The following is a 26,770-nucleotide window of genomic DNA, read 5'->3' on the forward strand; positions in this document are numbered from 1 at the left end:
ATATCAGTTCATTAAGATGTATTTAGTCTAGAAGCTGTAGTGACTTTAAGAAAGCTTTGTCTAACAGAATTGCTTTCACTTATGCCTATGGTGTGCCACTACTTGAAACTGAGGGCGTTTTTTTCCCATCTCTCTGAGAAGACATAAACCTCTACTTGAGTATGTTAGGCCATTCAGGCTACATGAATGGAACAGCAGCACTTGGCCAACGAGGTCAGGAGAAACTTTAAGGCACCCACAAAAACTGAGCCTATTGTCCTTTCCAAGGGTAGCGGGGGTGGCAGTTAGAGTTGGTCGCTTATAAAGCGGAAAAAATATGGGTACAACTCAAAATCAAATGGACAATTTATAGCTCACTTTCTTGATAACCAGTTCTGTTCTCCATTTAAAAAAAAAAAAAAAAAAAAAAATCCTGCTGTGCTAGTGGATTTCAGTCTTGACCAAAGGCATTCCCAGGAGAACCCAACTTCAGTTTGAGTTCACCTCACTTTAAGTTTGCAATTGTAAATGTTACTGTCTACCTGACACAACGCACTGCTGGATACACTGTTCAGCTGGTGTGTCAGAACTGGGGGTGAGGGGGGAGATGATGGGGAACAACTTGTTACGGCTGTAGTTACTTTCGTGGCTCTGTTTAGTGGGGTTGGAACAGGGTTGCAGGGTGTGAAAACATTGTTTGATCTCCCCTACTAAGGGGCCAAACAGACTTTCTTCAGTAGACAGCACCACAGCTGGTGCTATTTCCTGTGACTAATACACTGCCCGTCCATATTTTCCAGCCAACGTTCCTGGACTACTTAAAACCACGATCATGGTCATGTCATGTGCAGATGTAAAAGTGGTATGCTCTGGCTGCGTCTTCACCACAGAAGATCAGAGTCGTCCTTCAAGTGTTTGGACCACTGAACTAACTCACTACAGACTTTTTTATAAAGGAAGCTATGCCTCCTGATTACTGGGGAGAAAATGTAATATTTTTTGTAACTTTACCGAGGCAACCCAGTTGAACTGGATTGCAACAGGCTTCACAGGCAGCATCTGGTGCACACTGTCCCAATCTGAGCCATTTCCATGCCAGTAAAACATTGAGCTGAAGATGGAGTCTACTTGGAATCTTACTCATGCAGGTGTCCAAGTTGCTGCTCTTCTGGACAATAGATGCTCTGGTCAGATTTGCTAGTAGCTCACTGTTGGCCTCCGTCCATCTATCTTAGCCATCTCTTTCCAGTTATTTTTCCCTTTTGGTAATGGAAAGTGTCTGCAGAACTTGTATTCTTTGTGACCCTGTTTAGTGCTATGGCACTGACAAGTGGCAGAGCAACAGATTATTTGCATTCTTGCTGTGAAAATAGCCAAAGTATTCCTGGATGGCTTTGAGAACTATACTCATGTCAGCTGCCCAGAGATTTAAAATGGGTAGAGGAAGAGGAGATTGTCAGCTTACTTGTGATTGCGTTGGAGAATGGGTTCTTTCTGGCTTTACAAGAATTTGCTATCTTCAGAAGCAGGGCATGGTGTTTGCAGTTTTTATAAGTACTTCTTTCTCTTTTTTTTTGTCTACTGAAAGTCCTGGTTTTCTTGGATAAGTCCAATCTCTGTATTTAAGTTTCCAACTGACTTATATACTTAGCATCTTTGTGCTCTGAAGGTCCTGTGACTTGAGGGATAGTGGTGTTTTTTGTTGTTCTTTGGTAGCTCTTATTGTTGCTCTAAGATGATCAGCTCTCTTAATACTTTTTTTTACAAGTTAAAGAGCTTTTGCTTCAATTAGGCAGCTGCTTTAAGGTATACAACTTGTTAGGCTTTCTTTAGTGAGAAAGCTCTGAAATACTATGACCCAACTGTAAGAAAATGCAATTGATTTTACAGGTACTTAGTGCATTCTCCTTTGAAATGGCTTCATCAAATCCAGTGCCAGCAGGTCTTGGTGCCTCTTGCCAACATGCATTGTAACAGCTTCTCACACCCTGTCAATGGGGAGTAAGGGTAGACCCAGTGGCTGGAGTCAGAGCTGCTTTTCCTTTCTTCTGTGTCTGCTCTTGCATCAGGGAAGATTTCAGGTGAAGATCAGTTTTCTAGGTGTTACCCTCTCCTTCCAAAGAGGGAGGACACGATCCTGTACATACTGTTATGGGGAGAAGTATATATGAATTTGTGTCAATATCTATTTTGCAGCAGCAGTTACCTGATCTATCAGGCAGAGTCCTTTCAGTTTTCTTTTCTGTGCTTAGGGTTTGACAGAGCAAGATTGTAAATGCTATTCAGGTACGTGTATCTCCAGTTTTACTGCAGTCCCAGCACCCATTATTGGAGGGGGAGGGTAACATGATCATAGGTACCTTGACTTTGATCAGAGGAATTTCTCAATTACTCAAACGTTCTTTATTGGTGCTTTTCAGTAATGGCTTTTTCTTACTGACCTTCAGCCTAGATATTGGATACCAGTGTCGCTGGGACTCTTGATGAACTTCTCTCAATCCACTCAAGACTGTCTTTTAGGCTACTGTTTTTATTAACCTCAGTCAAAAAATAATTTCACAGAAGCTAGGTGATACTTCAACTCTTCTTGGTTTTCAGTTTTCTGTGAAAAATCCTGCTCTTCAGAAAGGACATCGATTGTGTCAGATTAAATTTTGCCAAATCTAGGCTTTGCGTATGTGGCTCTCCTCAAAAACAAAAAACAAAAACCCCTCCTGCTGGAACTTGTTTGCTGAAACAGTTCTGCTAATTCCAGAGGGAGTTTATGAATATAGTTGAACTTGGCAGTATTAATATATAAAATCCTGAGAGTGAGATGGATTACTTCTCATTCAGTTTGAATAATCCTAATTTTTTTTCAGGTTACCTTTGGGAGAGGGGGAAGAAATCTAGACCAGTTAAGGAGTCAATCTAAACCCAAGCTTCCTTTATTTTTTTATATATATACACGTATGTATGTATATGTGTGTGTGTATATATATATATATGTAAAAAACCCCAACCCCCAAACCCTTTGTGGCCAAACAGCTTTGTCACCTGCTTAATAGAGGGTGAATGCAAGTCCAGTACTCTTGAGTCATGGTGCTCAAAACAATTAATGTACAGATATAATTGCACTCAAATAGGGTGTGATGGATTGGGTACTTGATTTTTCTTGATGCCTTTGTCAGGTCTCGCTACTATCTCAGTGTTCTCAAAAAGAGAGAAAATCGTGGCAGTTTATGCCAAGTAGTGGTGTTTCCCTTACAGCTGGCACTGTGCCATATCCCTAACGGAGAATCTCAGCTTTTACTGTGTCGGCATCCTTTGTGTGTGGAGCCGAAGGGCTTGAGCGTCTGGCAAGCAAAACCCAACCAGAAAGGGATGCTCAGCTGTTGGAACTAGTCTTAGTTTTTGATGGGGGGAGGTTTTTAGCCTTGTAGATCAAGGCATCTGGTAACTGTGCTGTTAAGGCATTAAGAATTTGAGATTACTTTCAACTTCTTTGGGTTTCTTAATTGCCTTTTAATGTGGGCTTGTTTTCATTTTTCTGATAGTACTGGAGGGGAAAAAGTCTTTTGCACATTGCTTGTTTAATTAGAGTCAACTCTACCATGTTTGTTTGAGAAGAGTTTTCTTAGGCTGTAGGTGCCAGAGCCAGCAGTATGGTATTTGGGCCAATAACTTGGATGTTGAGTCTCACAACCTGTCCTTTTCAAATTCTTAATAATAATGGTATATACTGTTTCCTGCGGTTCTTACCAGCATATTGAAGAATTGCAAAGCTTGCTTCCATGGTAACTCGGCCTGTTTTGAAGTGGGAGAAGCTTTCAGTTCTGGAATGGCAGCCAAGACAGCTGCAGCTCTTTGCTCAATAACATCATAAAAACCAGTATTAATCTGGTGAAACATGTTCCAGTTTTCATGCAGATAACGGTTTGTTCTCAGGAAGACTGAACCTGTGCAGGATCTTCATGCCTAGTACGTCTTTTCTGTTGGGATATTTGGCTTCCAGTCTCCAAAGTGGGAACGGTCCTGCGCCTGAGCTGTTAACTGCTATCTTGTGAGAGCATCCAGATAAGGCTGCGGTGGGAAGGGGGGAATCCTGGTATATTTTTTTAATATGAAACGGTGTGGTTGACATGAGGCAGTCCACCTGTTTAATGGAAAACTGAATTGTTTGGGCTCCTGAATGTAGCTGGGCCGGCAGGATGTCCAGACCAGCGCCAATATGCCCTGGGAGCGAGCCCACGCGCTCTCGTGGTGCCTCTGAGCCAGCTGGCTTCGGCCTCACCTCCGCTTGCAGCCGGCCCAGCTCCCTGCTTCCAGGGCCGAGGACGGACCACGTGGGACCCAGTGGCTGGGCCTCGGGTGGCTGCTGGCGCATCAACGTATGCAACCTGTACCACGTTCTGTCCTGCAGAAGAGCTGTTTATATAATCTACTGTATTCCAGCAGTTGAAATATATTTTGCTATTAGGGGAGAAAAGTTGCTGTGGCCTCTTATTTGCCTCTCTGAGGCTCCTGAGCCCGGGTTGCCCTCCAGGGTGGGGGGCTGTGAGGGGACATGGGTGCCAGCCTGGGGCAGGAGGGCAGCCGGGGTGGGGGGAGCCTGCTGCCTTCCCATAGTGACATGGAAAGTCTGGGGGGGGCCATCTGCAGCAGGAAGGGTCTGGCCTGCATTTGGGGTTGAGGGCTGCAAACCAAGGGGATGTGGGGTAGCCTGAAGCTGTCTGTGCCCTTTGCTGTCCTGCCCAAGTCTGCCAGCTGCCCCCTTCCCCGTCCAGGCAGCACGGAGCAGGGAGAGGCTGTGCTGCGTGGGATTTTCAAAGCAAAATACCAGCAGAGAAGGGTTGGTGGTGAGCTGTGGGCTGGCTGTGCTGCCCAATGGAGGAGGAGGGGTCCTGGGGAGCTGGAAGTGCTGGGGCACTGCAGGAGGGGAGTTTAGGTACTGCTCTGCTCCAAATGCTATGCTAACCTCCCCACTGAATGTGTATTAAAGTAGAGTGGTTGCCAAATGTATTTAGGGTTGATTTCTGCCTTTATTTTGGGCCTGAAAAGGGGTCTGTGTGCCAAGAACTTTATCTGGTATTTTCCAGCTGTGTAGCAGATGCTCTGAAGTCAGTTCTTGCCTGTGTCCTTAAGCTGCAGCAGCTACAGAACAGCCCCATTAATCTTCTCCTTTCTGGGGGGAATACAGTGTACTGCCAAATAGAGTTGCTAAGCAGGAAAAACAAAATGCTTTCTCCTGACAGAAGGTCTTTTAGCAAATCTTTGTGTTTTCTTTCCAAGAAACCATTTACCTGGCAAGGTTATGCCATGGTTATATACATGTGTAAACACTTACACGAAGGCAAAGCATAGTTAATCTAATAAAAATCCACAGTAGACTGGGATGCAGCTGACGAGCAGGTCAGAGAAAGCTTAATACGAACAGCATTTGTAATGAACTACATATAGTGGCAGGGTTAGCGAGGAAAAGGCTTTTCAGGTGAGAATTCCTGGGGATTTTGAAGCTAATGGAAATGTGATTTTTTTTTTTCATTAGCAAGACATTAATAAGGATTGAGAAGAGTAAGTAAAGAGTAAAAGTAAGAGTAGTAATTGGAGGAATTCAAATATAATTAAACCTCTAGCACAGTTGCTAGAGGTGTAAAAGAAGCAACCATTAACTTTAATTCTTAATGCAGCTTGTAAATGGAAAAACAAGCATCCCTGTGGTGGATGAAACATGTAGAGCAGAGCTCTTCTGGCTGGCTAAGTGCTTGTACAGTTAACTAGCATTTTGCAATGCTGAAAATTAATAAATTGCAAAAGTGGTATTTAACTTTAATGCAGTATAATCACAGGCATTTATGAAGCAGTCAATGACTGTGTTCAACATTCATTTGCCATATTAATTTTTGCTATGAAATATTTTTATAAGTCCAATTAGGTAAAGGGTAAGGCAGATTCTTAGAGTGTCTCCCTTGGCTGAGATGTTTAATTGCCTCCCAGGAACCAAAACGTCCGCTGTTCTTTGCCACTTTCGTGTATCTAACATCAGACAGAGTTGTTTGTTTTTTCACCCCAATAAATAACAACAAAAAGCAGGTAACCCTACAGTGTACAAACACAGGTTTAATTCTGTTTTCAGATTGTTCGTTACTGAAACTTCCTTCGTTAAGTATAAAATAAATAACCATTTGCCATGTCCATCATTGGAGCACCGGTTCCTGGATCAAAAGCAGACGGAAGGAAAATGAGAGGTGCCTTGTGTGCGGGGCCTGGCAGCAAGGACTGCTCAGGTAGGGCTTGCTTTGGGGGCTGGTGGGGCTGGGTGTCCGGCTCATTGGGGGATCCCGTTGTTTTACAGCATCGCTTAGTGTTTGTGTACCCAATAGTTTGGCAAAGTTGTGCGATCAGTGCTTTTATCTCCCGTGGTTTGAATACAACTCTTGTTCCAGGCTTCGCTGAAGGTTTAATGACAACTGACAATGGGATTAGCTGCTTGTGTTTTGGGTAGAGTTGCTTCTGCTTTGGGTGCGAATGGAGTAGATGTCCTCACAGGGCTTTTCCCAGCCCTGTATTTTATGATTGTTCTTATTTTCTCTTTCTCCAGCCGAGTAAATGTGCACCTACCAAGTAGGCTTTAATATGCTCTTTTCTAGAGTTCCCTGAGCTAAGGGGTGCATCAAGGATGCTTGACCATATCAGGCCCGTCTCCTCCCTGGAGCATAGTTTTGTCCCAGAAGAGATTTTCCGAGCTCTGACCTCTGCTGCCGGTTCTCTCTCTAGCCCAGAGCACCTGCAATCCCCGCAAACGACCAAAACCGCAGTGGGCTTCAAGGTGAGTGTGCTACTGCCTTTTTCTGCCTAGAAACGTCCCCTTGTTAGGAGAGCGTATTCTTTCTGTGGGCAAAATGAAAGTTTGCCAGCTCTGCAGGATAAATTGATCTTGTCACATTGCTTTTCTCATCATACCATTTGCTTCAGGTCCTAAGTGCTGTCTTCTAACGACAGGGAAGGGAAATGATAGGGAAAATGACAGGGAAGGCAAAAAGGGAAACACGCTGGCACGCTTGTGTTGATGCAAACTCTTCAGAGAGCCCGTTCTGTCTGTATTAGTATCTTTAGTGCTGAGGCAGAAGCCGTTGCGTTCAGATGAGCCACTCTCACCTCTCCCCTTGCTCGGCACGTGTCTTGCTGGGAAGTGATGGCCACGTGTGCTTCATCCGCAGGGCTGCCTGCAACCCCCTGATGGGCTCTGGCATCACCCGAATCGCCGCAGCAAGTTCAGGCACCTTACGGACCACCCTGTCAGCCTGACAGGAGCTGGAAGGTGAGCGAGGAAGGGGTCAAGGGATGAGGGCAACGGAAAGACGGAGCTGGGAGTGCAGAGGTATCGCTCCGTTGCTCTTTTTCACACCAGATGGCTGTGCTGCCTAATGCAGATGGACAAACAGAACCGCTGTCCCAGCAGAGTTGAGGCTGGAGGGGAAGATGTTTCTTTCAGGAACAGTAAATAAAAAGTCTTGCTAACTGCGCTCATCATGGCACTATGCTTCCCCAAGAGCCAGGACTCGCAGCAATATGCTGCATGATCCGGGATTAAGAAAAGAAGCTCTTCTGGCTTTAACAGGCTTAGCAGGGAATAGCTTTACAGTCCTTTGTAAATAAGCATTGCTTAACAACATTAGGAAGCAAAAACATTTTGATGTTATACTGTTTTTAACAGACATCGGCTATGTATCCAATAGGATATTGGCAACAGCCATGAAAAATAATCTTTGGCCAGGGCTAGACAACATGAGACTAATCTGCCTAAAAGCGCGATCTCGCCAGCCTTTTCTGGCCCTGAGGAGAGCATTCTGGCTGTGAGCCCGGCCTCGGGCCGAGCAGAGCTGTCTCGTGTGGTTTCGGTGGGCAGCGAGCGAGCAGGGGGCTGCCGTGGGCTGGCTCAGCCGACAAGCTCTTCCCTCTCTTTCAGGGATGTCTCTTACCTGTGTGACATCGTGGCTGGCCAAGAAGATACAAAACTGGGGACTCCCAGGAGCTCTTTTTCCAAGAGCAGTCAGGAGCAAAGACGAAGCCATGGTGCCGTCTCAGGACTTGCCGTGAGTGCTGTTGTTTCGATGTTTTTCTGTGTGGAGGGGAGAGATGGGAAGTCTTCGTAGCCCTCTCCTAATGACGCCCTGGGTTGCAGCCAAATTTGGCTGCTAATCCAACAGCTTTTAGGGTAAAACTCACTGGTTCTTGAAGCTCACAGCCTTTCAGCACAGTTCACCGTTAGCTATTCCAACCTGTTTTCAGATTTAGTTTATTTCTGGTAGGTTCTCAATGAACAGAGTGAGAAATACAAAAGCAGCACGAAAAGCCGCTACACGCCTTCTGCTTTCTGGGTTGCCAAAAGGGCGTCCTCTCTGAGAGCAACTGGGAGGTCGTGCACGTCGTTTATACCCAAGCGTTTCATGCTCTGCTCTCTCTTCTACCCCTAGCAAGCAAGCCTAGCGGAGAGCCTGGTTCCGGAGGAGTTTCAGATTGTGAAGAACAGGGGAGTTTTGCCCTTGAAGTACTTCGATGAGTGAGTGTTTTCCGACTTACAAGGATTTGTCCTCAAACTGTAAGGCCTCCACAGCACCTTGGAGCAGGGGGATAAAATGAGGAGAGGCCGAGGACAGCAGCCAGAAACATCTCTTGCAGGAGGGGAGAGGAGGTTATAAAAAGGGTGGTTGTACAAATCCCACGCTAGTGACCGGGCTATAGTCAGCTGCGCAGAGCAACGTGAACCTCTTTTTCCTTGCCTCGACTGCTTCAAGGTGGTCAAAAGAGATCACAGCTCCCTGTATGCTCTTACTATTTCTCAAGGGTTTTTCTGTGGTTGGACCTGAATAAGGAAGCTAAAATTTGGTTTGACCCCTTGAGGCAATTTTTGGAAGTTGCCACTGTTGTGTGTGGTGTGTGGGTGGGGTTGGGGTTTTTTTGTTTGTGTTTTTGGTATTTGTTGTTGTTGTTGTTTATGATTTTGGCTAGTCTCTCTACATTTCTACCTCCCTTTTATAACTGCTTTCTTCAGTAAAGTTGGGCCAACGCTGAGTATTTCTCATTCTTATTGGAGCTTGTACATACCCACTAACGTCTTGAATCTAACAATCTGGGATTTTTTTTAGTTTTTGTGGGGGTTTTTTTTAGTTTTTCAGGCCATGAATTTTGAATTGAGTTTACCTGGCTTTGCCCAAAAAAGGCTACAGAGCACTTCCTACGATGTCTCTGGACAACTCGCTAAATTTGAAGATTTTTTCACTTTTCAAGGATTGAAATATTAAGAATACGAGCAAAATCCTCAGAATCGATTTGGTAACATGATGTAGCAGAATACTATCTTATTATTATGATGGTTTCCTATGAAATGTGGCTCTTGTCATCAGCGTCTTGGTGGGAATGATGTGGATATTGGTGCCACCAATACCTTCTAAACCCAATGGTCAGTTTTAGCCCAGTGTGACAGAGAAGGGAGAGGTCTTGGGGGAGGACGTTTCTACAAGATTCCCTCTGAAGGGCCACTCTGTTGGCCCTTCTCTGCCTCTCCCACCACGCTCAGCCTTGTGCAAAGGCAGGACAGAGATCGCAGCAGAGAGCAGGCTCTCTCAGCTAGTACCAGAAGGCTTGCATTGTAACCGAGTTTTAACATTTGTCTTTGTTTCAGTAAATACACCACTCTGCTTGAGGACCGTGAAAAGAAACTACGACTGTTCCCATCCATGTGAGTGCCACCCTGTGTGAAGTTGCTGTTGGAAAAAAACAATGTGTGAATTTCATTTCCTGGTAAAATATCACAACATTTTATAGAGAATAATGATGCATCTCTGTCATCTGGGTCTCTCAGGAAACCTTCAGGGAGGTTAGAGGTCGTCCAGCTGATGGAGGCCATGGACAGCATGTTGGAAAAAGCTGGAGTAGACAACAAGCTAATTGGAATAACAGGACCTTTGCAGGTGGATAACTCCCTAGTACCCAGAAAAATGAAATCCCTTTTTCCCCAGTGTTCATCCCTGCTGTGTTTGAAGTGTCTCCCAGTGGTTAGTTTCTACACAAGCCAGCTGCCTGGAGATCCTATCATAATTGTGGGTTTCCACTCCTGGGCTGCTGTTCATCTTGGTCTGATCATGACTAACATTTAGCTTGCTGGCACAGGGGTTGCTTTCCTGGCACAAACACCAGGAAGGGATGGGTGCGGCATTGCTGTGAAGGAGCGAAGGCAGCGGCTGCCGCATCTCCCCATTGCAAGACAGGCTGCTGTGTTACGGGCTGGTCTTTTAGAGGCCTGTAGAGGCCTAAAAGCAGATGCCAGGGAAAGGGGCTTATTTGCTGCTGCTGTTGTACAGTAAGGGGGAAGATTTAAATAGATGGGGTAGGTTTTTGAAAAAAGCTGAGCCTTGCCTCAGTAGGAGCTCCAGCTGGAATTAGTGGAAAAGCTCCTGTGGACTCTGACAGGAGAGTAGTTAGTGCATGGCACTTTTAAAAATGAACCAGTAAATGCATGTAGGATGGCTTTTTCCCCTTACCCTTTCTGTCTTTAGTAGTTTTGTCCTCAAAGGGAAACCTGTTTCAGAAGTAAGAGAAGTCTTTGCTAATCTTGGTCGTTAAAGGAGTAAGCTTGCCAGGCTCTGCTGTGTCTTTTCTCATGTGTTTTGCCAGCTGCACAATGTGCTGGAGCTGATGAAGGCAGAGCAGAACATTTACAACATAGTTTTCCATGAGCTGATTCGGCAGGTCAGCGTGGACTGCGTAGAGAGAGGACAGCTGCTTTCCAAGCTCAGGTCATACTCAGCCAAGCACCCTAATCCCCCTCTTGATTTATGGCAGTATCCTCTCAGCAGCAGCATTAGCGCTTGCAGATCATTCTTAGTGTCTTTGCCCAGCGGTGCTACCCCATCATAATGCAGTCGCCATGGGGTCTGATGCCATAAGAGCAATAGGATTTTCCTGCCTAGTTAACGACCAAAGCTAAAGGCCCTCCATTACCTAACCTAGAGCTTGAGCCCCACCGCAGTGGCACTGTCAGCAAGCTTGACGGCTGCGCCAGCATGGGTGCCACATGGTGTGACATTGAAGGGAAGCTTTCACATGTCGAATAGCTGAGGCTTCCCCCACAGCCGGGGTTCCTGTGCTCTTCTCCACTGTGCACACGCAGACTACCTTTATTTGTAGCAACTAAATTGTTCTAGGGTGTTCAAAATCCCAAATGCAAATGGTCAATAGGTTGTCTTCTAGATAGCTTTGCACGGCAAAAGGAAGGGATCTTCAGATGGGTAAGGGAGAGCTGTGTTCTCAGGGAGCTAAGGTAACTTCCGTTTTTACACCCTTTATTACAGGCAGAGGTACGTGAGTCTGCTGGAGAGGATTCCCCAACAGATGAAGACCCTCTACAAAGAAATGATGGCCCAGCGCTTGGTCGACAGACATATTACAGAGGAGTTATTCTATTTCAAGGAATCTGTTGCACAGCTGACCAGGTCTGAATCCTGTCTGATCCTAAGAAATTATCTCAATGCAGTAGGCTTAGCACATTGATTTGTTCAGTTTTCTAATATGCCTCCGCTAGGAGCACGAAATTAGTTTTATGATTTGAACCAGAGCTACAGGGACCATACTAGAGCCTCCTCACGCTTTATACCGTACCCTTTCACTGCAGGCTGTGCAGCGCAGGAGCACAGAGTAACGGCAAGGTCACCTCCTTGCCTTAGCACCTTTTACAGAAAGGATTTGCTCGAGCAATGTCCATGCATAGGAAGAGGAGGCCTTAAAGCTGCCTTTCACCCTTACAGGGAGATGACTGTGTATGAGGAAGGGAGCCCTGCATGATAGCATAGGGCACACCAGCCTGTTTGCCAGATGAGAGCTCTTTAGGTTGTGCTAAGTTTCATTCAGACTGTTCCCTGCTGTTTCAGAGAGCTGTATGAGCTACGGGAACATGACCACAAGGTGACCAGAGAAGCAGAACAAGCTCAACAGGAGCTCGCCGCAGCAATGCAGGAGGCTGAGATGAATGCAAAGTAAGCTGCTTTCAAAGTTGAGGTTGAAGTGCGTCGGTATCATTCTCTTGGGATTGTCCGGAAGGAGATACAAGGACCGATTGCCTTCCGGGGAAGACAGCTTGGATGTTTGACAAATGCAGTTATTTTGCTGTTTATCCTAAATTCCTCAAAGGGATGTTCAAAACATTTATATTTTTAAGCCATAGAAGTTGCATTTGTTGCTCAGGTGTTGGTATTCCCATTCCTTCACATTCACAGCAGGTAGCTTCACAGTCTGGTAGCGCCTGCCAGTCTCAACTTTCAGGGACCTGTGATCACCTTCACGTAGTTCAGAAATGGAGGATTTAGGTGGTTGGTATCAGAGCTGTGTTGAGTGCTGAGGCACTGGTGACTCACAAAACTGTTGTGTCATGAGGAAAACAGCTAGTCTAAGCCCAACAGAGACCTGTATCCATGCCGGTTGGAAATTCACAGTGGGAATATCAACAGAAAGGTGTTGTAGGGGCTCAGGGAAAAAGAACTGTGCATTCACCGGCTGATGTGGGAGGTGGCTGAGGAAGGAAGGAGGGAGAGGACGTGTCTAAGAAATGCTTTGGGAATTGGGAGAAAGACAGTAAGCCTCCTTAAGAAGAAAGGGGTGTGCACATATTTCATTGTCTTTCTCTTCTTGTAGCCTTGTGGAAGAGTATCGGGAGTTATATGAGTTACAGAGAACCAGGCTGGAAGAGCAGATTCTCCTGCTAAGCCAAGAGAGAGACATTTGGAGCTCAGCTGCATATGACCTGGCACTGGAGGTAGGTACAGGAGATCAGGCATACACTGCAAGGCATAAACTGTCATAACTAGCAGTCTTCTTCCAAAAGAATATTTCATCCCAAAGCACATTTTTATTTAATGCTATTGGGCACTAGCTTATCTCATACCTGCTCTGACATCATTTTCTGAAGTCTGTTGTATTTCACATGTTTTTGCATGGAAACCAATTGATTCACTCAGCATTTTTGGCACAGATCTCTAGGTCCTGCGCGGGAAGAACTTCTCTGAAATTAGTATTTCCATTCAGAAATAGATTTGGCCAAAGTTTCCTGATTTCCTTATAATTTAGAATATCCTAGCCAAATTCCTTAGACTTCCTCACAAACTATCATTCTGGGTTAACACTGCGCTTCCTTGTTTGGGTGCGTGCCTTGTTTGTGATCTTTTACTTCATCCCCTTCAAGCTGAAAATCTTATGTCAGAACTTTTGGGGCTTCCTGGGAGATAAGTATATTTGTAAGGAAAGGGCACTCAGCTGCTTGAGTTCCATTTCTTCGGTAATAAAGCTCCCATGTTGCTATCGGAGTAGCATCGTCCTGCAATGCCCCTCCTCTCCGAAGAGTACAGTACAAATAATAAATGTTTCTTTCAGGTGATAGATAGAAACCGGCTCATGTTGGCTCGCAGGCTCTATGTTAGTGAAAAGACACTGACCAAAGTTCTCAAACATTTCATAGTCCTCTTGGCATCGCAGGTAGGAACCTGTCTGTGATGGGTAACTGCTCCAAGTGTCTGCATGTCTGTGAAGGTTTATGTAACTCCCTGGATCGGTACTCTGGCTGTGATTTGAGCTTTCAAATCTTGGTCTACTTTCAAATGAGCATTAAGATTTGAATCAGTTTTCTTTCTTCCTGCTTATCTTTCCTCCATGCCCTACATTCTCCCTGATGCTGTTCTTGTTCCTTTATTTCCCCTTTTTCTTTTTGGCTTTCCCTGTTGCATATCCATAAAACCAAAACAGATCAATACTAGTGTAATTTTGGCCCCAAGGTGTGGGGCTGTGTAGTCTCTGCATAGCTTTCAGGCAGCAAGGAGTCAGGCACCCAGTTCTGGCATGCCCTGGGGGGGTCAGGCACCCTTGAGTCATGCCCAAGGGTTTGCAAGGGCTGCGCCGTGGAATTACAGAAATTTCCCAGCTCCCACATCTCTGACGTGTGTATGTCTCAAAATAGCTCGGGCAAAGAGAGAATTCCTTTGACTCGGATCAAACAGGTCATGCGAACGTTTCCTTTTCCCATTCTCCTACCTGGTGCCTGCAGGACACAAGAGACCTTGCTGATCTGCAGGAGGAGACTGAGCAGTTCAGACAAATGCTGGGTTGCATCGGAGCAGAAATAGACTGCTGTGAGGAATCCAGCAAGGAAAAACTGCTTGTTGTCCGCCAAGGCCTCACCAGGTGGCTTCAGTACTTCCAGGACGATATCTTGTGAGTGGCGCAGAGGGGCTGGGTGGCAGCAGCCAGCCCCCCCCACTCTTGCTTTGTGGCAGCAGGTCTCACTGGCCCAGTGTAAAGGCTGCCCTGACTTTGTGACTCTAAGGGGTAGGGCAATTTGGTGGTGTTCATAATTTGCATGTCCCTCACTGCTCTACTTTTCTGTTTGACACATTTTGATAGTCAGGTCTATAACAGATATTGGTACCTCTGAAACGATTCTGGAAGGTCATGGTTGAATTTGATGGGGAGGTTGCTGCTGACTCCAGGGAAGAAAGGATTTTACCCTCTGTGAACCAGAGCTTCCTTTCTGAGCATTTTTTTTCCTGTGATTGTCATGACGTAATTTTTCTGTTTAGTTTGGTTAATTTTAACCTGAATGCACGTGTATTAATGCTTCTAATAGAGCACTATGGACAAAATGAGACATGAAGAGTCTTGAGATTTCAAATCCAAGGTCTCTTTGTATGCTAACAAAATTAAATTTTGCAGACTTCTTGTTCGTCATTGCCATATGTTAAATACAGTAAAATATAACTGCAAACACATTGATATTTCATTCATGGACTTAATAAAGGTTCAATTTTCAGCATTCATTTCAATTAGATTTTCTTCTCTGCTGAAAGTAATGTATTTTCTTAACTGACAGCCAGTGCTTTTGTGAAGTTGAATGAGAGAACAAAAATCTATGGCCGGGTAGAGCCTCCTGTTTTCTACTTCTGTTTCAAGTTAATTTATATCAAAAATTCAGTATGCATAGAATATATCTTCACTTTTGGCTTTACATCAGCTACTGAAGGATTCTTTTCTTTCGTCTCTCATTCCTTTCTTCTCTCTTTGCTTTAGTTCATCTCCGATGAAGGAAGAGCTACTGGATGAAATGCTACAAGATATCAAGAACTTGGAAAATGTAAGATTTTGGGGGTTGGTCATATTGTTGAATGATATCTGTTCAGAAAATTACCACTTGTCAGCTGAGCTCCAGTGAGTATCTGTGCCCGTCACAAATGTGAGGGAAAACACATCGGCTTAAATTTTTTGTTCTGAAGCTTAAGCTAAGAGTCTACATATGAAAAGTTATAATGAACTGACACCGTAGCTCAGCTGAAGCATTAAACTTAGTCATCCATCTGCGCACTGTTTGGCTGATAGCTCTGGTGACTGAGAAATGATACTAATCTGTAGAAGCACTCAGAATTGTCACCCTCATGGAGTAAGTTTCCAATTTATTGTGCTGTTTGCTTGGACTGTGACATCTCTGTGATCGTGGATCTTTGTACTTCTTACCTGTTTCCATTGCCTCTCTGTTGCAGCTAAGAGTTGGCCCAGCTTTTGGGGGCATGACAAGCTTGCTGCTTTTCTTTCAGATATTAAATGAAAACCTGCAGCAGTACGAAGGGGAGGTGTACCTAACAAAAATGGAAAGTCTACAGAATGTTTCCAGTCTACACGAGCAGTGGACAGAGCGAGGACACAAGGTGCTGAATCGACACCGGGACTTCAACAGAGCGTTGCCCTCAGAGCACGCTGCCATGGAAGAAATAAACCAAAGAGCATGTGAACTCTGCCGACAATATCAAATAAGGATAAGTGGGGATAATGGTAAGAAATGACTGGTTTTGCAATTCGGTCTTTGCTCAGGTATGCCAGGAAAGTACTGCGTAATGAAGAACCGGTTGATGTAATCTGCTTTGGCTTTTTCCTTAAAGCCAAAGTCTGACCCTCAGATATGTGTTGGGAATGAAGAGAGTTCAAGGGATCTACTCTGAAGAAGTTTGACTCACAATCACACATAAAAAGCATATTTGAAATTTGAAATGCACTACGGTGCAATCAAAGAGCAATGCAATACAGATGTGATGTGAGGAAGTTGTGTGTCACATTCAGAAGGAATTTGTGCAGCCTGTGATTATGTGGCTACTGTGTGGAAAAGAATATAAATGTAAAAGGAAAGAATAGAGGTTTAGATTTGAAACTAAAATGTTGCTTTGTAGTTCGTTAACCAGAAAACCCTGTCTCAGAGCAGAATACTTCTTTTCTAACCATATCACTAATACAGGGTTATCTTAATCTAGATACTGAATTATCCTGATAATAAAACATGTAAATAAATGCTTTCGTTGTTGATATAAATTTATATCTTTTCTGTATATGATAACAAACATTTGTTGGGTAATTTGCAACTGACCTTGACCTTTGCCTGTGAAAGGCCTTGATGCATTTCCGACTTCAGAATTGTTTTCACTCTGCTGTTTTCTAATCATCTTACTTCCTTTCAGCAAACTAAAGCTAAACTGAATATGTGTTGTCTAGAACTGCTATTCATATTTGCTAAGCTGCTTCTCATACTGTCATCTTATTCTTTCACTTCTGGTTATCCTGTGCTTTTTTTAGTGTTATCTTATGCTGGGTATTATATTTAGGCTCACTAAAGAAGCTGAGATAGAATAAGTTTGTCCATCATATGAGACTGCCAAAGGAAGTAAACAATCTCAGTAGTTCTCATTAGAAAATGAGAGAAAGAACAAGAAACAGGGACATGACTGGTCAGATACCAGTATAGCAAAAAGTTAACAGCAGATTGTCAGAAATCTTGATATTTTGTGGTGGTCTGATCAAAGGGCTAGGCAATACAGTGCAGGCATCTTATCCTACATCACCTCAGTCAGTGAAGCATGGAAAAAGGGATTTTAGCTTATTTTAACAAGAACTTTGGGGACTGGACCACAGTGAAAGTATTGTCTTGATTCCTACAGGATAGTGTATTTTGAACTGCCTGGACTCATTGCTGTGTAGTAATTTAAGTGCCTCTCAATAGGAAAGGCAAGGTATCCCTTCTGTTTAGATCTCAGCTATGACAAAAACTTGTGAAAATTAGAGGCAGAGGGTAGCCTCGTCCCTTTCTTACCAGTCTGGACACCTCAGCGGTGCTTCATCACGTCACACGTCTCCTGGTCTAGAGCGGGGGTTAACCACTTCTACCCTGCAGCAGTATGGCGGGGAAACTGAGGCATGCATCACATTCATTAAAATATTATGGAAATTGCCCTCTCCTCTATGCACATAACATGACATCTGTGCCACAAGATGTCCCAGAGGCCAGGGCTTTACCACGATTTAAAGAAAGCTTAAGCATTGTGTGTGGATATCGAGAACAACTGTTGTTACATTTGGAGCGTACTCCCCAACAAACACTATCCATCTGCATATGCCAGAGGAGTGAGTGAACAGGTAACTTCTGCCTTTGCCCAGGCATTTTGCAAATCTGTGTGTACTGTATCACCTTGGGCTCAGCGTCTTTGAAGAATCGTGTTGTAACTGCAGAGCTTTTTTTCAGAAAGATTTAAATTAAGCCATCACATCCCTTTACGCAACCAGAGATCCAAACCTGCCAAGGCAAGAAGGAAAGTCAGGGCTTCAAATCAAGCCCCTCTTCTTTCAGCTTACTTTAAGTTTGGTGCATGTTAAACAGTTCATTCTTAGTATAAGTCTAGGCAGTTCCCGCATAGGCTGTTCCTCCCTCTTGGCATAGTGTTTTGAATTGAGCTTCGTTTTTGTTGCCTGAAAGAATGTAATTAAAGGTTCCTATTTTCTTCCCCTCCAGGCACAGCTAAATTTTTGGCAGGCTTGGTGAGAAGTATGGAAGATTGGGTAGTTAGGGCGCAGAAGCTGAAGCGAGGCTGTGGCATGCGCAAATCTGAGCTGCAGGCCTTTCATCACCCGCTTCCCGCGTGGGTGGCCCAGGTGGACGCAGTGATGAGCTTCACAGGCTCCGGCCAGTTGCATGAAGATGAGAACAACGAGAAACCACGTCTCCCGTAAGGATGGAGTGGTTTATTGCGTCTGGGCTGGCCTTGCACAGTTAACTACATGCGTAAGAAAAGCAAAATGCTCTTTTGTGGGGAATCCGTCAGAGGAAGCTGGCAGTGGGATACACATGATCAGTCAAGCCGTTAAAATGATCAGTGGCTGCCTTTCATTTGCTTTGATTTGGCAATATCTGTGGAAACAGTTGGTGGCTTCAGTATCGCTCCTGGAACATCACTGTCTTCCTCAGAACTGCCACCTGCTTGACACATGAAGGAAAAACAAAATATGTGATTCATTTACAGTTGGATTTGTTGGGGGCATAGTCTGCCTTGTGGTGGCTCGTTGTCTTTGGTAACGCTTTATTTGCAGAGCACATGCATAATGTATACTTAAGAGGTTGCTTGCAAATGACAAGTTTGACCACAACTATAGCATTAACAAAATTGCCTGTTTCATGTTCCCAGTATATAGCACACTAAACATGTAGTTTTCCTTGAGCTGGGAAGCAAAAGTTGTCTTTGAGACAGGAGCTCCTTGGGCTTGGTGCACTAGAGGTCACTTTGTGTGTGTTTTGTTTGTTTGGTTTTTTTCAGAGTGGTACCCGAAGAAGTGTTTAAGATGATTCAGCAATGGATTCTGTCCATGAATAATGAGATTGAGAAGAACATCACGCATCTTAACCAAGAAGTAAGTGTGAGCCTGAAACGGCTAGGGATGAGAGCACTGTATCTAGTGTTCACTCTTTCCTGTAATCTTCCTCGGTCCAGAGCACAGTTGTGAGGATATGTCTTTTCTGCTTTGACATCTTCGAGTTGAGAATTGTGGCTTTTCTCTACCAGCCAAGGGAGCATAAAAGGACCGCTCTAATAAACTTGGTGTGCTGCTACTGACATACCTGGAAGGTCTTCTATTTAGTGCATGAATATACGCTTTTTCTTTTTTTCCATCTTTACCAAGTATTTCCTCTGGAATAATATTGCTATTTCCTGTTCAGAGAGCTGTTTTAGCTGCTAGATCTAACCCCGCCCCAGGATTGTAGAATGGAAGCTTTTACTGAGTATTTTTTTTAAATGTCCTGTCAGTGTGGTGTGTGATTTTTGGTATGTAGCTGAATTCTAGACAAGGGAGAGTGCTATGTGGCTGATAACCAGCTTATGATCTTAAAGAAGAACTGGGAGAAGGCTGGATCCATAGTAGTTTCCTAGGGTAGTTTCATAGATGTTTTGGCAGTGGGAAGGAAAATGGGAGAAAAATGTGGTAAATGTACATGTTCCTGTCTTTAGGGGAGTTTACAAATGGAATTAGTTTGGACATTGAAGTGTGTGAAATGTTACTGACTTCTGAACACTGGGTAAGACCAGTCATTTATGACTTTATGCGCTTTGTTTTGTGCAGGTGACTGAACTGCACAGAAACTTGACGCTGTGGCTGACGAATTTGCTGAGATACATGGTCCCAACCCGTTTGTGCTGTGAGTGTCCCCAACGGGAGAATGCTGATATGGAAGAGGAGCTCAGATTTCTGAGTGCTCGTAAGCTAGAAGAAGAAGCTGAAGAGCTGGTTACCAAGATCAGCAGACTCTCTAGTTATATAATCAGGTATTAATGGAGGTTTTTAATTTCCTCAAAGGGGTTTTCTCTAGAGAAAATGTGTGGTGTGGTGAGAGATTCATCATGGTAAAAGGTCCCATCAAGTTCCAGGAAAGCAAGAGGGGTTGGATGAAAAAGGGATTCCAAATTTGGTTTTCCTTAGATCCTCGCCCAGGTCCTAAATGTGCCTTCTTACTGGGAAAATGCCTAGAGGACTTGCTGCCTATGTCGGCCTAGCACTGTATTTCTGTCCTAGAGACTGGGATGATGTTACAGACTCAGGGTTATGGCTTCACTTGCAAATACAAGAGGTAGCTGAGGTTGGGCACATATACAGGGAATGGCTGTTCTTATTTATTCCTAGTTCTGCTGTAAAACATGCTGGCATCTTTGATTGCAAGGGCTTTGCCCACACTGCAGAGGACCACCTCCAGAGGTTGTGAGGGCAGTGCAGGCAGTGAGCCTGCAGTCCAGGACCCCGGAGCACAGCCTGTACCTTATTCAGGAGCAGCATTCATGTGTCCCCCATGGGTTAGTACAGCACAGGCACAGACGAGCTGTCTGGGAGGTGACCATGTGAGTGGGGCGAGTGAGGACAGCTGCTCTTGAGACTTCTCTTGCACCAAGGTCTAGAGTCAGTCCACAGGTCTTGCTGAGAGCAGCAGGAACCTGACTGAAGAGAACAGAGCATTTGAGGGCATGGCTGCAGGGCTGATGGCATTCTGCATCTCTGCAGCTGCTGCCAGGATATTGTCAGTGCCATCCTTTGGAAGAAACGGTCAGAGATGGATTCAGAAGATGATTTAGAGCTGCAGGAGCTGAATAAGATCAAGGTAATAGGTGCCTGCATTTCTAGCTGTCCAGGTCTGGGGTATACCAGACTGCATTTGCTTTGTGAAAGGTAGAGAAAAATATATGTGATGACTTCAAGAAGGAGGAAAACGTCTGCTGCGCCTATGTATTCCCCCAGTCCTCCAAGTTTCTTACTAACTCTGCAGCCCTGGAGAGCCCAGAATTTTGATAAACTTCAGTTGTGTTTTGTTATATTTTCCTCACCATGTTTCAGGGTACATACTTAAGGGCTCTTCTGTTAATTTATTCTATGAATAGCAATAGATTCAGCTCTGATTTAAAGCTTGTCAGTGCCGTGTATGTCTAGACTCAAGTGGTACTTAGGAGTTTCTGCACATGCTTGATGCAACATACCCTTACACAACCTTGTGCAGGCAGCTGGCCTACCTGCCTCTTTCTTATTCTACATGTTTTTGCATCTGTACAATGTGTAGAAAGATAACTTGCTGTTACTCAAAGTATGTGTTAATGGCAGTGTCTTGTTCTGGAGCACCTGGGGGATCATAGCAGCATATATCTTCCATCTTCCTCCTGTAATTGCTACCACAATAGTCTCCAGTGCTTAGCTGAGCTTTGCCTATAGTTTAGGAATGTGAGACATAGACCCTTCCCGAAGCCCAAGGCTGTGTTGAGCACAGGACAGATACCCTACTTTCCTTAAAGCAATGTTGATTCTTTGCAGGGATTGAAAATACTTTTCTCCAATGATTCTGTTCTGTGTTAGCTTAGTGAGTGAAAAATCAACACTTGGGATTTATACTCATTTCTTCCCCCACAGGGTAGGGCAATGGACTGACAGAGATCATCCTCAGGGCTGGCCTGAGGAAGAGCTTGTTGAATGAATTAATTGGTGTGAGTGATTAGCCAGTGACAGATGCCATGTCTGAAAGCTTGGAGAAATGTCTTCCTCTGTAGGGTGAGGATGCAAGGGTCCGGGTTGGTCCTTGGAACAGATAAAGACAGAAGGATGAAGTTATTTAACCGAACGAATGAATGTGATCACAGATATTTTTCCTGCTCGATAATCCTTCTTTTCTGTTATGTCTTGCCAGGTTGAGTGCTGTAATTGGATTCAAGCGTGTAGTCTTGTCCTTTCGGAGATCAAAGGCACTCCAGTCTCCTTTCTGAGCTTAGAAGAACTGAAAAAACTCTTTGGGCCAGAGGTATATAAGACTGCATTTGCTATTCTAGGTTAGACTGGTTTGAATGAAGACCTGTTTCAAAAATTTTTCTTAAAGAAGCAGTTACAGTTCAGTTTTGGGGAGGGGAGGGAGGGGATAGCCTGTGGAAGACAAGGTGAGAGACTGGTTAGTTTTGCCTAGGTTATCTGGATGGACAAAGGGAGCATGCTACTAACCAGACCCTGACGGTGCCTTACAGGTGTTGCAACTGAAGCTCAACCTTAAGGACACTGTCATTTCTTCATCTCAGGAACGATTTGAAGCTGAGGACATCAACAGTGATAAGAAACCCATAACAGAGGAAGAAACATTACAAGTAAGGAGAAAATTGCTATTATGCAGATGACTGTAGTAGCTGCAGTATGCTGCTTCCCAGCAGGGCCTTTTTTTAGTTATTACTCCCTGTATGCCATTACAGCTGCCCTGAGCTAGTATTATTTCTCCTATTTCTTGTTCATTTTTTCCCTCAGCACCAGGCAGGGGCTGGCACTGATTTCCTGACTGAAGGCGATGAAGCAACTGCAGACATGATCAGATATGTAGGACATGATTTCAACATCCACCTGAAGTCCCTGAAGTCAGACATCATTTCAGTCACGGGGGTAGGTGCCTCCACTGCACCAGTGGTTTAGCCTGTGGTCAGAGATCTGGAGCTGGAGTTTGACTGGCTAGTCAGAGCCTTTCAGCAGACCCTGCTTAATGCTTGTGTCAGACCCTGCTGGGGCAGTGAAAAGTGCTGGTATTCTTTGCTGCTTCTCTTCTTATAACTGTAAAATATTCATTGGCACAGTTACCACTGCCTCAGTTGGTCTGCCTGACCCATGCATCACTGCCCTGTGCCACAGCCCCAGGACTTCTATGGGACCAGTGATGAGCAAGGTGCGTAGTCTGGGTCTGGACTATCAACAGAGATCAGATGAGGGCTGGCAGCATTTCCAGGGATGGTGAAAATGATACGGTCGCTGAGGATGTTGGAGGGGAGTTGAAGAGGGATCAGGGATTCAGGGGGTCCCAGAGCAACAGGAAAGCAGGAAGTTCAGGTTGTTTTGGCCAGCTGTGCCTGCCGGTCTCTGTTTGCTCCAGGTCTTTGGGATAGTACTCTTTGGAAGAGGACTCCAGGCTAAAGGCCACTTTCGGTTAAGTTGGTCTCCAGTCAGAAGTCACAGGGTCTGCCTTTTGAAACAGCTCCCTAGCTGGTTAGTCATCTGGAGAGGAACCAAGACCTTCAGGGAGTTGCGGATCTTTAGCAAACTGTCACTGGATGGTCCCACACCTCAAGCATGCTGTATTGGCAGGGAGCTGAGCATGCGCTGCCCCTTATGCTCTACAGGTGGGTGGCTAGCACAGAGTGACGGTGGCAGACATAGGAGCAGGTCTTTATGGACATTGATTTGTTGTAGAAAAATGAATCCTTGGAAATCACAACCCTCCAAAGCTTAGAATAGGAGCCTTTTAACAGTTACATTTCCACAGAAATCCTGGTTGCCTGCTTCCCTGCTTCAGATAAAGCACACTAAGTATCTTGTGCCTTGTTGGCCCCTTTGAGGAGCTGCCTCTTTCTGTTCCCTGAACCTCTTTTCTTCGGTTTCTCAGCTCCTAGTCAGGTTGCAGCCATCTCTGACCTCTAAAATCCAATGAATGCACTGGCAACCGAAGACTATTAGCCAGTGAGACATTCATGTCTGCAGCAGAAAAGCATATAAGTCTATTTTTAATGCCAAGATATGAGCAGATCCAATCAAAATGAAGTGCTTGAACTAATTCCTGTTTTTACATGCTATGCTGACACTGAGCTTTTGCCTGTGTTGTGACCGTGCGCTGTGTACCAGCACCAAACCAGGCATATGTTGCAGATGAAATGCTCCTTTGTTGGTTTCGTGTTCACTTACGGAAGGTTTTGCTCTTCCCAACCAGAGGGAGATGACTGCCAACAAGTCGTCGACCTCCTTTTCTCAGAAAGAATTTGAAACTTTGGCAATGGTGGAACATCTGCAAGCACGGCTCCTGTGAGTACTGGTCCTGTACTGGAGGCATGAGCAGGGCAGGGTTTCATCCTAGGCAAGTGGCTCTTCTGGTCTCTGAGATTCTGCTTCATCCATCTCTGCCAGCTTAATTATGGGTTAATTATGGGTTTCTCTTCTCATTGTCTTCGGCCATTCATTGTGATTTATGTTAGCTGAAGATATGACCTATTTTACTCTAGGATTGGAGCTGTCCCTTATCTGCATGCAGATTGTTTGCTCTGTGGAGCAACAGATACTCAGGATGGTTTTGTGCAAGATGTCTTAATTGGTCAGGATCTGTTAGCACTTGCAGGGTGCTCTGTGACTGCAGCTGAGTGCTTCCCAGGCCTGCCAGTGCCCAGCAGCTGGGTAGGTATGTGTGCGGTGTTGTGCCTAAGCACGAGGAACACAGTGAGGAGGCACCCAAGTAGCTCCACGCAGAATCATATGATGGTTTGTCCTGAGCCTAGTGTAATGACTTCCATGCCTACGCAGGCTCGGGCACATCTGCATTACATTTCCTCGTGCTGTCTGCCTTATCTGTGATTTTGCGTTGTCCAGGTTATCCCTGCCCCGTGAGTCTGCCTAATAGATTTGACTGTACTCTGTATTTATCCTTGTACAATGAAGATCAATACCTCGCCTTTGCTAGCAAACACTGAATTTTTAAATGAATTGAATTTGCAGGAATTACATAGCTGTGCCATGAAGTCTCTGTTTGCTATAGACCTCTTAATAATGCCATTCTCTGAAACCTTAAATGTGTTTTATAGAGTCAGTCAGTTCTACTGAAAGGTTTTCTAAATCTTTCTTTTGGGTATCCTGCCAGTAGCTGCTCAGATTCAGATTTCAGCATTATCTTGGCCTCTGCGTTTCAGAGAAACAGAGATCCGTGCTCAGAATGCAGAGGAGAGATCAGAAGGTCTTGAAGAGAAGCTGGAAGAAGCTCTGGAGAGAATCCAGGAGTTGGAGAAAGAGCTGGAGAAAGAGCACAAATCTGTCCCAGAAGCAACATCTAAACAAGGGCAAGGTCAGGAGAATCAATGGTTTGAACCCTCTCCTGGACTCAGAGAGAGAAGCAAACTTTGAGCCACTTCATCTCCCACTTAGAGCAGGACCATCCCCTCCTAGGCACATTCTAGGGTTTTGTTGTCGGATGCCAAACAAGGAGGCTTTTACCATTCCCCTGGGAGATGATTTTAGACCAGGGGCAGCAGGAACTGCTGGACTTGGCCTGCTTCTGAGAGAAAGTTATTTTGTTTGGTACTGATGCAAGCTCTTTCTAGGACAGCTCTGTAACTGGCTTTATCTTCCTTGTAAATAAATGTTCCCTGTTACAGTCGGGATGATCCGTTTCGGAACAGATTCCCAGGTATAAAAGAAATTATTTTTCGGGTCCTTCACTCTCAAAGGCCACAGACCTTCACATAGATAGCTTTGGGACCTGTCATCGGAGTTGTGCCAGCTCCCATATTTTGTCACCAGTAGCGGGGGGTACTCCTTTGCGCTCCAGAGGAAGGTGTAAAGAGGCAGCAGGAGCCAGGGGAGCTCTGAGAAAGCTTCCCCTGTTTGCTATACAGAACTTGGGCACAGTGTGGTCCTGGCTCACACAGGCAGTGTATCCTATCTCTGACATAAAAGCAGGGCGAGGAGGCCAATTTGTTTGTTAATAATGCCATACCTTGGGCACATTTTTACTCTGTTGTATTTTTAATGACTTCATTTTGTTTTTGTTTATTTTCTTTCAGAAAAAGTTTTTCAAGAAAGAGTGTCAGAAGCCCTGGCTCGCTCAACTTCGCCCAAAGCTGCTACCTCTGGCCGATCCAAGAAACCCCGCAAAACCAAACATTAAAGAGTAGCAATGCCCATGGAAAGTTTCTTAGTGCCCATTTTATAGTAGCGTCTCACCCCCTGAGCCACTGCCTTTACCACCTCCTCCACTACTGCAACATCTCTTTGCCTGTGTCTTACGTGTGCAGTAGATTCAGCACTCCCTAGAACTGCTGATCTCACTGTAAATATGCAAACAGAAGCACAACAGCAATGTTCCTTCCACTCAGTCCACTCTGCATTTATGCTGTTCTTTCAGCTGGTTCTGCCACTTCTGTACTTGTCTCTGCTTATCCTCTACTTCCCCCATACCTCTGAATGACTTTGCAGCTTGTTGTCTTGTATCACTATTGCTGCCTTGACTTTCTCCTATGCACATCTCTCCTGCCTGTGCTACCCACCCCCTGCCTTGCCCTGGGCTTGGCTCCTGTTTGTATTCACCACTCTTCTCCTGTTGCTCCATCTCATTCTGCCTCACCCCATGTTGAATCATGCAAGTAAGTTGTTTGTACCTCTTTCTTCTCATACTGAGGGTTTTTTTTCTTAGTGCCAGTGTGGCCTGGTTGTAAGTAACTCAAGTTGCACCCTCTTGACCAAATTCAGAATCCTGGGTAGATTTCTGATCACTCTAATCCTTTAATTTTCTTTCCCATTTTTGTTTTTAACTTAAATAAAAGCTGTTGTTTTCTCATGTGTATTTGAGAAGGAGGTACTTCCTTCATTCTCTGGGCTTTCAGACAGTCCAGTTACCTGCTGATTGTTTAGGAAGAAATTGTACAAATTGTACAGAATTGTACAGATTCTTCCTTAGTTGAATCTTCTTCTTTTGAAGGTTTTGTCCTTATTTCAGAAGGCAGGAACCAGCCTGAGGCCATGCATGATCCTGAAGGCCTTTCTCAGTTTGCTGCCCCAGGAGAGCAGCCAAGGTCATAAGATCAGACCTCAGATGATTCCACTTCACCCCCTCGGTGCATTGAGGTAGAATTTAAAACACCTGCTCCATCTTGCTCTGATTTGAGTTTGAGCCCCCTGGCTCCCCATCTGGTCCAGGCCCTGAGGCAGTCACTGGGGTTATAATGTGGTGGAAGCCCAGCAGCAGCTGCCTGGATTTGGCATGGTTCTTCCCCATCCCAGCAAGGAAGGGCAGGCTTTGAAACTGTCACAAATCACATCTGCTTCAGGCAGCCACTGCCAACTCCCTGGAAGCAAATTCTATTTTGGAAACACTGTATGCCAGTAATCCTGAAGTATAGTCTTAAACTATATTTTCCTGCTGCAAGGT

At 44.9% G+C, this 26,770-nt stretch overlaps 2 protein-coding genes across 6 annotated transcripts in view; both read left to right on the forward strand.

Moving 5' to 3' along the window:
* Positions 1–4,447, forward strand: part of SOAT1 (sterol O-acyltransferase 1) — a 45,792-nt gene extending 41,345 nt beyond the window's left edge. For all 5 annotated transcript variants that reach the window (XM_026101007.2, XM_026101009.2, XM_064515631.1 and 2 more), the window contains one exon: positions 780–4,447. In XM_026101007.2, coding sequence (XP_025956792.1) covers positions 780–836 — 57 coding nt within the window. In that variant the 3' untranslated portion in view covers positions 837–4,447. The remainder of the gene's footprint in view (positions 1–779) is intronic.
* Positions 4,448–4,675: 228 nt separating this feature from the next.
* On the forward strand, positions 4,676–26,181 carry AXDND1 (axonemal dynein light chain domain containing 1). Its single transcript, XM_026100969.2, has 23 exons — positions 4,676–6,245; positions 6,609–6,787; positions 7,179–7,279; positions 7,928–8,054; positions 8,436–8,521; positions 9,644–9,700; positions 11,313–11,453; positions 11,889–11,993; positions 12,649–12,769; positions 13,384–13,485; positions 14,051–14,217; positions 15,070–15,133; positions 15,591–15,825; positions 17,828–18,041; positions 18,627–18,720; positions 19,429–19,631; positions 20,359–20,455; positions 21,527–21,637; positions 21,855–21,971; positions 22,126–22,257; positions 23,570–23,661; positions 24,537–24,688; positions 25,407–26,181. Exons 1-23 carry the CDS (start codon positions 6,149–6,151, stop codon positions 25,508–25,510), a joined length of 2,898 nt encoding a protein of 965 aa, XP_025956754.2. The 5' UTR covers positions 4,676–6,148; the 3' UTR covers positions 25,511–26,181.
* The last annotated feature ends 589 nt before the right edge of the window (positions 26,182–26,770 follow it).

This window comes from Dromaius novaehollandiae, chromosome 8 (genome assembly GCF_036370855.1).
Source record: "Dromaius novaehollandiae isolate bDroNov1 chromosome 8, bDroNov1.hap1, whole genome shotgun sequence".
In the NCBI taxonomy this organism is placed as follows: domain Eukaryota; kingdom Metazoa; phylum Chordata; class Aves; order Casuariiformes; family Dromaiidae; genus Dromaius; species Dromaius novaehollandiae.